The 12796-nt window shown below is 38.1% G+C and overlaps 1 protein-coding gene across 2 annotated transcripts in view; it reads left to right on the forward strand.

Moving 5' to 3' along the window:
• The first annotated feature begins 8150 nt into the window (after positions 1 to 8150).
• Positions 8151 to 12796, forward strand: part of SLC4A10 (solute carrier family 4 member 10) — a 65275-nt gene continuing 60629 nt past the window's right edge. For both annotated transcript variants that reach the window (XM_053471027.1, XM_053471029.1), the window contains exon 1: positions 8151 to 8457. In XM_053471027.1, coding sequence (XP_053327002.1) covers positions 8410 to 8457 — 48 coding nt within the window. In that variant the 5' untranslated portion in view covers positions 8151 to 8409. The remainder of the gene's footprint in view (positions 8458 to 12796) is intronic.

The following is a 12796-nucleotide window of genomic DNA, read 5'->3' on the forward strand; positions in this document are numbered from 1 at the left end:
GCCCTCAAGTTAGGTTCACCTGGGTGCTTGTCATTTTGTCCATGTTTGGATGACAGGTACACTTGCGCAATCACTTTACACACACTGAATCATTCCTTGTACCTTGTTTTTCCTCACAAGCCCAGCATAGATTTTTTTAACCACAATGCAGCTGGGTCTCTGAAGACCCTTTGGTTCCCACTTCCCCTTAAAGGTTTCAGTGGTTGCCCTACTTTGGAGGGGGACAAAAAAATCCAGGCGTCACTTGGTTTATCCAGCAAAGGGAGGAAAGGAAGGGCTATATAACCCATTGGAAAGTATTGCCATAGGAGAAAAAGATTGGGGACCAGTGTTCCTTACCTGTCACAGTCACCTTCACCCTTCTTCACTTGATGATTTAAAGCACAATACCCATGGCTCCTAGATTAAATCACATCAGTGAGGTGCATTATGAGACCTGAACATATTTTCATTGGTAGGGACATTTACGGATTCAAAAGCTACCCAAAATAAAATAGACAAAATTAAGGACACGCGTACCTGTGATTTCTTAAATCTTTAAAAAGTCATAATTGATTCTTATTTTTTTATAATAAATGATTGTAGGACTAATTCCTTTTTGCAACCACTTAAAAAAAGACAAAAACAATGTTTGTGGTGTACACAGTACTCTTTGTTCTCCTCGTATTAGATTATGTATGAGTCACTAGACATGCTGTGAGTAGGTGTTAGGAACCGGCACAGTGTAATTCACTTACCCGAGAAAAACAAAAATTTTGTGTGCCTTTAAAGTGGTTCAATGAGCAATCAGCGAATTCATCCACAGAGGAAACAAAACTCAAAAGAAACATATGTTTTTTTCTTTTCTTTACTTTTATTGGAAGTGTGTTGGCATACTACTTCTGCACAGGTGTCTATAAAGGAAGGATCCAAAAAAGAAAGAAACATATGCTAATATGTGCAAAGGTTGAATACAGACTTGTAGTAGGGGGGGTGTTACAGTGCTGTGAAAAAGTTTTTACCCCTTTCCTGATGTCTTCTATTTTTGTACATTTGTCACACTTGAATGTTTCAGATCATCAAACTAATTTTAACATAAGGTAATCTAAGGCAGTTTTTAACCCCTTCATGACAAAGCCCGTACATGTACGGGCTCAAAATGCATTGTTTTCAATAGGTTTTGGGACCGCCCATTGTCCTTAAGGGGTTAAATGATGATTTCATGTATAGAATGAAAAAATCTATCCAACCCTACCTGACCTTATATGAACCGTCTTGCTTAAAAAGCAGCACAGAATGCCGTGATCTCAAAAAAAAAATTCAAGAACAGATGAGAAACAAAGTTATTAACATCAATCAGCCTGGAAAGGGTTACAAAGCCAATGGTTACAAAGTGAACAAAGGCGAGAACCATTATATACAAATGGGGAAAACGTGGAACGGTGGGGAATCTTCCCAGGAGTGGCTGGCCGACCAAAGTTCCTCCAAGAGGAACGACATCATCCAAGAAGTCTCAAAAAAAACCAGTCTAACATGTAAAGAACTGCAGGCCTCACTTGTCTCAGTTAAGGTCAGCGTTCATGATTCCATAATAAGAAAGAGACTGTGCTAATGTACACCTTCATTTCTTTTTTTATTACGATCAAAAATTTATGTACAATGGTCAACATTTTTGTAATGTACAAGAAATGGCTTGTCTTTAAAATAAAAAAAAAAGTAGAAAAAGTAGAAGAAATCAGGAAATGCTTTTTTTTCAGCATTGCGCATATTTAACAATTTCTAGAGTTGAAGATTGCATTTCTTATGTTATTTTTTAATCTATTTTGATTATCAAACTATATATCTCTCTCTCTCTCTCTCTCTCTCTCTCTCTCTATATATATATATATATATAGAGAGAGAGAGAGAGATATATATATATATTTATGAATATTTCTTCCTAATTCTTTATGAATATCTTGTCCCCTCCAGTCTTTTTGAATCTGTGTCATAATAGAAGATTATCATGCATAATCTAATATATTAAAGCAGAGGTTTATGGAGCATAACTTTGAGAAAGAAAGATTTAATACAAGTATAATCCATGTTGGTAATGTAAACAGAGAACAACTTTAACACCTTGGAAGGATAAGGCCCAACAGGATTTTGATTTTAATATTCTTATTTTTCAGATTACAATAATGCGTTTAGAACAATCAGACATTATTCAGGACCATTGAAATAAATCAGAAAATGACTCTAGCCTACAGTAGATGTTACCATGTATGTCAAGAATAGTATTTTTGGAACATCAAGCATTAACCCCTTAAGGACAATGGGCGGTCCCTAAACCCATTGAAAACAATGCATTTTGGGCCCGTACATGTACGTGCTTTGTCATTAAGGGGTTAAATACAAAATAGTTAACAGCAGGTCTTCTGCTACCAGGAAAACCTCACTAGGGTTGTCCCTTCATAATTGTGTTTCTCTTTGGCATGACTTTTGGGTTTATGCACTACGGGGAGAGATGGAGGATCATAGGAGAGTTGTGCTTTCAACAGTCTCACTTTGCTCTTAATGATGAAGGGCCAGCACTGACAGGACCTCCTTTAGGAAGGGTTGAGCCGGCCCTGTATAACGCATGATTCAAAGAGTGAGGAAACTTTGAAGTAACCTCTCTGGTTTAATGAGGCACATTCTGAGGACCATATCAGCTGCTCTCTGATGACCCGTCTACTAATAGCAACTGAAATGAACAAGAGGGCATCCATTCATACTTAAAAAAAGGATTTTTCACTTAAACCAGCGATAATGACAATACAGACGTGGAATTCACTGCCTACATAAGGTATGCTATCAAATTCAATGGTTGCCTTATGATATAAGCTATGCTATTTTTTAGCAAAGAAGAACATAGAAAGATATAGTTGGGTATAAAGACATGATTCATTATAGGTTGGGGATCTTGAGGTCTTTTTTTTTCAATCTAAATTACTAAATCTAAATATTTTTCAGGTCTCAGTAGGTGAAAGTTAGCTGAACATTTCTGGCTTTTTATAATCGCCTCTGCCTACTCTACCTGCGGTGTTCCCATCGGAATAACTATTCACAACTGGATTGGAAGCTGCTATCCAGACAGGTATATTGGAATCCATTCAATTTGTCCTTTTTTTTTTATAAAAGGTATGTGCTAGAGCATACTTAATCCCCTAGACACTGTGAAAATTGAATTTCGAACCAGTTTTTCCCATGGCATTTAACAGTCACGTGCTATAAGATAATCAAATGCAAAACAATTCATTAAAATAATGCATTTTGGAAGCATTTAATCCTTTGAGATGCTCACAGAAACATTTCATTAAATTGTTCCTTCCATTTTTATTACATGTGTTTTTCAGTGAGCCCTTGGCAGTAGAGAGGATTATAAAAACTTTGAAAACATTGAACAGATAGGTGCATCGGAAACATGTATGTATTTATGTATTGGTAGGTCTAGATAACTATTAGACGTGCATTTGGATTCATACAAAGCATTTGAAATTTTGTTATGATTAATTAGTTTGCCTACTGTAGCTAAGTAACCCCCCCAGTTGCCAGATGATACTTTTGTTGGGGTCAGACAGGCTTAAAAAAGTTGTGGTTGGCTCCTTGGCAATGTTTCAAGAAAATGTGCTTAGGGTTTAAAGTAGGTACATGTGTTAAGCATTCCTAAGTCCAATAAATCTAACTGGTGCTGCTTATTAAGTATTAACAAATGCAAACTCCACATGGAACAGTCAGGGACAGGATGAAAGAGGTTACAGAAAGGAAAAGAAAAAATGACTATAGTTTACCATTGCTAGACATAGGTATATTGAAAACAATCTTAACTCAGATCACTCTAAAACTAAACTTTTAATAATATCTTTACAATTTCCAGCCAAAACACCAGCTTATAACAGAGAGGTGCAAAGGTGAGGAAAATAAAAATATCAGGGTATGTGTGGACGTCAAGCTACTAGACTGAAATATTAGTCTGTTCTACTGCTGTGGGGGCAGCACACAATTCCCTAAAAAAGAAAACTGATGTTGCCTCACTCAGCTGCCCTCAAATGTGATATAATCTTAACATAAGCAATGGGCAAAGGAAGTCATAGGGTGAGAGTGCAGGGGCACAGACAGGCCTGGGGGAGAGGGAGAGACAAAGTTTGTTTCAGAATTTAAAACAAAGCCCTCCAAATTTCATCTGAACCAAAAGGGACATAAACGAAGAAGCCAAAAATGGAACAAAAAATTAGTCTGAAATGGTTTTGGACCTCGTGCACAAGTCTAATAACCATAACCATAGGTTTATGAGTATTCTGAACAAAAAGTATTGATTTGAGTCATCTTTAATAAGGACTTGGCATGTATGGCCATTAAGGGAGGCTTCCATTAAGGACAGGTCAACGTCCTTTTGTACAGGCTGTGTTGGGAACCCTAGAAAACAAAGGCTCTTTGGAGAATAAGCTTCCCTCCTATCATTGGTTAAACTGTTGATGTATTGTATCCTATAAAGCAAGAGCAATATATTGTGCTATTGTAACAAACACTCACAGAATTACAATCGTTGTGTTTATTTGTGGCATTACAAAGAAAAAAAAGGTAACAGCCTAACAGGCATTTTCATAAAAAAGCAAATAGTCCACATGTGAATCGTGAGATAAATTGTGGGCAAGCAGAAAACCTGACCATCAAAAACAACCCCAATTTTTTCTTAAAGGCCAAAGTGTGGCCCTATAATTCCTGTGTAGAAAAGCATGCGCAACAGCCACATTACATATCAGGTTCTTAGTCTTCATCTTAATGGCCAGCCTCCGCAAAATGAAGTTCAACTCATTATCCCCTCCTCTGTCAAAAGGACGAGGTGGCTGGACCTACTGATCTTGCCATCTTGTTTTTTCCCCCCCTTACTTGTTATGGAAGGAGTTTTATCACCAACATGTCAGCCTGACCTCATCCTTGTACATTTTTCCTGAAGACACTCTAAGATTACATAGAATGGGCTGGAGCTGGAGCGATTGCTCATTCACGGAAAATTCAATATTTACATATACTTGAAAGGATAGACTGAAAATGGACTCCAATGGGTATTTTTATATCCCATCAGCTTTAAAGTGACCTTGATGAACGCACAAATCTAATATTAAAAACCACACCGAAAGAGCCATTTTCCTTCTTCGAAATGTACAGTTTGTGCCAGAATTGCACCCATCTAGGTGAATGGGATTGATGTGCGTTGCAGTTTGCTGTGCAGCTGCTGGGCTGCGGGTATTCCCTGTGCTGCTCTAGTGTGAATCAAGCTTGTGATATCTTATAATATCACTGGGAAGCCTGTTACTATTATGCTCCCTCCTTCCCCAAAGAACAGCAATCTTCCTAGAACAGCTTCTTATCTCTAAGGCAACTGTGATCTGTTTTGTATATATATATATATATATATATATATATATATATATATATATATATATTATATATATATCTTATTTTCATGTAACCATCTCATTTCTGGATGAATTTCTCATAATATGTTTGTACGTTTAACCCCCACTCTGCCTTTATTTTCTGCTTGTAGGGTTTTTCCCTTCCTGCTAGTGTGGGGGAGGTGTTGTCAGGGATACACAGCATTATTACACTCAAAAGACCTTGAGCAAATCTGACTTGGAGACAAAAGCACGAGGGAAGTGGATTCGATCTGTTTTTTTTTTTTTTTAATTTACATTTTTAGGCTCTGACATCCAACAAATGCACATTTTGGACATTCCATTTTCCCATAATCTCAAGTGACATTGTATTGCAATTGTACCCTCAGATCAAATGGGATGTCTACTGGCATTGGGTTAACAAAGGGTTCTTCAAACTTAGGGTAGAATAGACATGCAAATGGGCCAAAAAATGAATCGGATGGCATTCTTTATTTGTTGCAATTCGTTGCCCTTTGCCCACATTCACTCTTACTCACACACCTTCTTGTTCTTCACCTTCTCGCTTCTACCTTCTGCCTTTCATCTTCTCTCCTTTGTGTTTTATCTTCTCCCTTTTATCTTTGTCAACATCTCCGCTGACATAACCTTGTGCGAACCTCTACCAAAATGATTGCGCTTTCCATGACACCACCCCTTATTCTCGATGAAAATGCTTTGGTTTTTTTCAATTCGTGGGGGTCTGGCCTCGTTTTTGTGGCTTTGTACGAATTTTGCCGAATTTGCCAAAATTCTGTAAATTTGCAATTTGTGCCAATCTGAATGCAAAAGTACATTCATGAGTGTGGGTGATTTTGCTGCACTAGGTTTAAAAGTGCCCAGAATATTGGTTTAATAGACAGCTCTCGTAATCCGTTTTATAGAGGTCCTATCCACTGGAAGTATTGAACCTATTGGTGTTTGCCAATGGAAGTGCCTCTGGGAGCTTGTGAGCACCCTGAGACTAACATTTTAAGAACTTTATGGGTTTTATGGCGTTCTTCTTACTATTGTTCTTTCTTTCACAGGACTCACTGGGCAGAATTATGTGGGAAGGGGTGGTACATTTTAGCCAGGGGGCATTTCCAGCCACATGGCCAAGAGGTATATAGGCCTGAAACTTTTCTGCCCTAGACCAATATAATTTGTATGACGTTCAAAAAACAATAATGGGGAATAATATATTCAGTAACTTTCAGAATGTCAGACTAATATATTATAAAAAGGTAGCAGAGAAGAAAGATTAATACTTAGCACCAGCAGGGGGTATTTTAATATGAATTATCCTGTTTTAATTATATTTTAAGTGCCAAATATTTGTGCAACTGTAGTCTCTTTGGTATTACTTGTGGCTGAAATGAGGAAGGCTGGTATGGTTTTAATAATCTGCGTCTCCATGGGTGATGGCCATAACTGCCAACTGGCAGAGATTTTCACTTATGATCACAACATGTTTTGTCCTAGGCAAAGCATTATGCTGCCCATTCATCAACAGATCCATACCTTTATATGCGTTTATGATTGATTTGGAAGGGTAGTAGCTGAAGGTCTGGAGCAAGTCCAGCCAAATAGTCCAGAAATATGGCAGCCCAAAACATAGGTAGCAGACCACTATTTCACCAAAAGGGAATGCATAGGTACTAGTGTTGTCAAGGGGTCATTGATTGACTAGCTTGACCATTTTTTAAGGGTCAAGCTGGTTGCCAGTTGGATTTCCTTGCTGGCTCTATAAAGACACTCCAGCCATCATATTCTTTTTAATGCATTTGATAGTTGTGGAGTCCCCTCATTTTTTGTGGTGCATTTGCCCCTTTGTTCATCCCTCAGCTTTTATCCATGCAGCCAATCAGTGACAAGCATTGTGAGACCACTGACTCAGAGGAGTGCAACTACAGCTCTGTAGCTGCAGCTTCTGTAATTTTAGAAGAATGTAAATGAAAGTACTCACAGACTAATTTGCTTTCTTTTAAGTGAGACTGTCAGGGGTGTAAGAATACTTAAGACAAGTAACAGCGCTAGGAGGAGAGCGCTGTTACATTTAAAAGGAATCCAAGAAGCAAACAGCCTCCGTTCTGTTAGCAGAAAGATACAATGTTACAGATACATTGTAACTCAACAGAAGAGCAATGATCCCAAGCGCTGTCTGTTCAGCCTGCTTGTGTCTCTGTGTGTGTGTGTGAATGAGTGGTTAACACCTTCAATGCTCAAGTGCAAAACCATCGTGTGAGTGCATGGTTAACCTCTTCAGCGCTGAAGTGCAGCTTCATGGCTGCTGATCAGTATATTACATACTGAAAACAACACAATTCCCCTTTGAGATTTGACAATAAAAGTGTATCGTTCTCCCCAAATAATGGCACCCCTTCTTCACTTATACTTAGTGCAGTACCCTACCTCTATACATAGTCAATCAGAAAATACATTGCAATGCTAAAATATATCTTTTCCAAATTGAAATATTAATTTCTAACATTTATTATTGTATATCTGACCATCACCTGTAATCTTTGGAGATTCTGTTCCATAACTCTGCAAAAAAATACATTATTATCTAAAAAGAATAACTGGGACACTTAATGTCCTCATTGCCCCCTCCCCCAATTGCCTCCTCTTGTCTGGGCAAGTTTCTGCATTTTTACCCTCATATGGTACAGTATGTTTGCTGCGCAGCCTGCTGCCACTGACGTATTGTGCCAGTTCTAGCAGGACAGTATTAAGCTGCACTGGGCAGGACCAACGTTTGGGCATCAGTGGGTGCTGAGCAGACCAAGGCTAACCTCTAATCTCAGCCAGTCTATGTTCAGCCTCCAGTGTGAGTAGCAGCCATGTGACTGGGATGACTTGGAGTGTATAATTTCCTCCTGCTTCAGAGCTACCTGACCCGAATACTAAGCAGATCTCAGCTGTAACACTAAAGACACTGCAGAGAAAGCTAATTGCAGAATCAGGGAAGACTGACATCTTCACAAGCATGGATATTAAAGACCAAGGTGCACAAATGGAGCCATTGCTTCCTACGGTAAGGCATCTGCTTGTTCCTTCTTCTAGTAAGATGATCAACCCCCAGTGCTGGAGATGTCTGGTGGTAGGGCTGCTTGTAGGGTATCAAGGAGCTGGTTAGAAGGAATAGGGACATAGATGGATGCCTTGCACTGAAAGCAGGCTTGGAAATAGGAAGAGATTCCCTTTGATCTGTAAATTGTGTGTTTTGTCATTGAACAGCTGGGGCTTGAAAGAGGTCCAGTGCACCTGGCCATGTGGACCTCATGTTCTCTTAATGACGTTTATTGCATTAAATGAAGATGACATTGAACTGTGCTATTTAAAAATGAATATTGTTGCAAAGCCTAGAAGTGAAAGATTAACAATAACAACCTCGTATGAGAACAAGCAAGGCATTCAGTCATAATCCATACCATATGTATAAAACATATACACACAGTCTGTGTCTTTCTTAACCACTAGTATACACACACACACAATAATGTCTTTTTGGTACTCCTATTGCCTTAGCTGAGGTTGCGTCATATTTTTTGACTTACATTTTTCTGTATCACATTTTGTGCTTTATACTTGCAAATGATCTATAATGTATGTTTTGTAGCACCAGGGAGATGAGCTTCCCCTTTGAAGAATTCACAGGGCCCATTTCCTTGTTGCACTGAATGCAGTACACTGGAAATCTTCATTGCTGACACAAAAATGCCATTTTTTATGCACTGCTGCAGAAATGATGTTTGTAGGCTTTTCTGCCCTTTAGTGACAGTTTTGGCTGCATAGAGGAGACATGAAAGGTTTAGAACATTTCCATCCCTGTACTGACACAGGTACTGTGAGTGGGTGTAAAATCAAGCAAATTATAATCTACTCACATCAGGGACAAAACCCCCATGCTGTGTAAGTCACTACATTAATCAGCACTGACAGGGCTGAGTATACCAATGTATCACAGCACAAGAAAGCCCCTGATTACTGACTCTCAGACCTTTGCAATTATTTCAATTATATATAGGTACATTTGATATGGAAAACAACATTTGCTTGCCAGTGTCTGAAACAATTCCTTGCCCTATGTCATTCACCCTATGTTATCCATAGGGGTTAATTTTGTGGGTGTCAGAGCAGTATGTGACTGATACAGTGTACCTCTATTGCATTTCAGAAAAGGTTAAACCCCTGGCACCTAAATGGTTAACAAATGTTACTGCTGCTTTTTGTAAGTTTGTATAATTCAGTATTATGACTTAACAGTTAGTCGTAGTCCTATCATTGCTTAAGAGGCCTTATTGGAACAACTCTTCTCAAAATGCTTGCATTTCATAGTATTTCTTTTTACAAAAATCCTAATTTTGATAGAACGCATTTCCTGCAATGTATCTACCAGGTGGAAATTACAGGTGTTGGAACATCATATGACCTCATATGTCGGAAGCTGCCATTTGGAATGGATACATTAATATTTACATCTAATAACTACATTGTTTGTAAACACATTACTTACTTTTACCTCTTCCTTGATGTTGAGAAATAATGATAATCTTTCTGTACGTAATGAAATTGAGTGAAACAGACTGAATACAAGATAGGTATGGAGGCTTACAAAGATATATCGAAGGGCGCTGAGAAAGTAGAGAGTAGTTAAATGAAAATGCACATGTATATTTAAGTGTAGGTGCAAATACACCAACCTGTGCCCACCAGATCACCCTCGAGAAAGCCCTTATGTCGAAACATTGGGGATCTCATTAGCATGTTCTGCTCCTCTGCCACATTATGCTTATATTGAGTACTAAATGTAAGTCCCTTTTTGGTCATTTTTTTGTACTTGATTTTTTTGTTAAATGAGAATAATGAGAATAAACCTGAAATATTTGTTTGCATATACTTTAGGCTTTTTGCCTTTTTTGAGTGCAGCTCCATTCAATTGTCTTTATTCGTGGAGAAAGATGAAGCATGTACAGAGAGAGGGACACTAATGAGACACTAAGGGAGTGCTGGGAACATTCAGCCCAAGGGGCAAGCCCCAATGAGTGGCCCAATGCATTTGAAAAACAAAGTCAGAGGACTACGTGGACATGTCCAACACATAATCACTAAGAGGAATATCATATGAAGGCCATATAGTCATAGAGGAGCCAGCAAGGATCAAAGAGAGTGCACATTCTGCCTAAAGTCCTTGTTATGCTAGAAACCCATATGGCTATGCATGGAAATATAAATAAAATACACAAAGATATGTAAGAAAGTGATGACAAATCTTCAAGTAAGAGCAACTGCCTCCTGCCCCACTTGTTAGCCCACCCTTGCATGCACATAGAAAGATAAAAAGAGGGACCCCCAGTCAAGCACTAACTACTGCCAGCTAAAATAACAATAATGGTCAAAAATGTTTCCATAGAGAAAAATGGAGCTACCTTAGTAACATACATCTGCTGTGATAAATATTGAACTCTTCTCTTGAGAAATATGGCATATGTGCCCTCTGTAGTCACCACTTCTATCAAAAACAGACCAATAGATTTTAGGAAAGCCATATCTTTCACTGATTTATGTGGATGTGTTTTTAATTTTTCTTGAAAATGATACTTTTTTCATATCATGATTTTTTTTGCCTGTCAAAGAAGATGGTACATTGATGACACATTGTAGAGTATGCAGAGGATCTATGAATCTGTTGTGAAAGAACCCTGGTCCTCTGATATTGCTTTGCTTCCATGGATGGCTCCACAGACACCAAAACCATTGTCTCCACAATACATGATCATATAATGACCTCCTAAAATATTTATTGTCCACTACAGAATTGGACACAAAATACCTGCAGGTCAAGGTTTGCAACATGGTCGGGTTGACTGGTGATAAGCAGAATGGGCTTCTTATACTTTTTAGTTTTTCTCACTACAATTATTGTAAAAGTGAACTCAACCTTGCCCCTTCACCTATGATTTCTTCTTTTTAACTTGTATGGAAAACAACGAGTATATCTAACCAGGACAGTCTGAAATATTTTTGAATGACATCAATGCTATAACTGCATATGGATTTTTAGTAAAAGAAAATGGTAGCAGAAACAGATCAGAAGGTCATATTGGTAGAGTGTGCTAGAATGTCACATAGGTAAAAGTATTAAGCATGTAAAGTCAGTATTATTTCTATGGAGACAGCTCCTTGTGAATAGTAATAGCTGTCAGCAATAATAATTATCCAAAAGTGGATTTATAAAACTCCAACATATTCTGCATAACTCAAAAGAAAAAACCATTGCTTACATATATATGTTTCAATGCAATAGCCAATACCAAGCATATGCCTGTGTTTGGAACTTGGAGTTTGGGTTCAAATGACCATATATGTAAATCAGAATTATAGGTAACCTTTTTGCATTGAAAGCCAATGTTCATTTTTGGACATCCACATAGTCATCCCATTTCGATTTCATTCCATTGTCACTTTGAGGTTACATACAGGGGTGTAACATAGACCCCTGAAGCCACTCCAGCACAGGGAGTCTCCTGGTCTTCTCATTGTGCAAGTGGGCTCTGTGAAATTGGCACCAATGAGGTCTTCTCCCAATGAGCAATCATATTTGCTATTGTACACTTGGTTATCTGTCTGTCTGTCCAATCAACTATCTATTTAAGTTGGGGATACAGAGAAGTTGTGCATTGAAACAGTATAATTGTGTCAAATTAAATAGAAGATTAAGAGATTGTGTGCACTGTATGTGGAAATTGCTGAAACATAATCAATAATAGTAATAATTTGTTTAATGTATCCTATGTTGGATCATCATTACTTCCGTACATACTTAAATCTTATGGACTTACAGAAATATATCTACAAAGGGTCATACAATCAAACAATGAGAAGAAATGATTATGCACTCAGTCAAAGGCTAAAATTATACCCATAATTAACTTACTACAGCTTCAACTGATACAAAAAAAAACAGGGAAAAGAAAAAGTATAAAAGTCAGGGAGCAGCATTGTAAATAGATTGCAAGCTCACAAGGCTGCCTCCAAATAGATTGCAAGCTCACAAGGACAGGGTCTCCATCTGAAGCAGTTTCTCTTAACATTTGTTAATGTTATTGTCCATTTTGTATATGGTCAGATCTGATGTTATTCGATTTCACCTGGAACCTGCTGGTGCTCTGTAAATAAAATGGAATATCTGTTGATCTGCTATTGAGTGAACCAGCAATAAATGTATTTCTGTCATGATTTGAGCCTTCGCTATGTATTTTCTTTGGAAACGGGCAACGGGGATCTCTGTCCCGACCGGAAGCAGCAGATCTGTCAGAGCTACAATTGTATCCCTGTTGCATGAAGAAGTTGCTAGTGTTATAAATTTATCA

The sequence above is a fragment of the Spea bombifrons genome, chromosome 7 (genome assembly GCF_027358695.1).
Source record: "Spea bombifrons isolate aSpeBom1 chromosome 7, aSpeBom1.2.pri, whole genome shotgun sequence".
Taxonomy (NCBI): Eukaryota; Metazoa; Chordata; class Amphibia; order Anura; family Pelobatidae; genus Spea; species Spea bombifrons.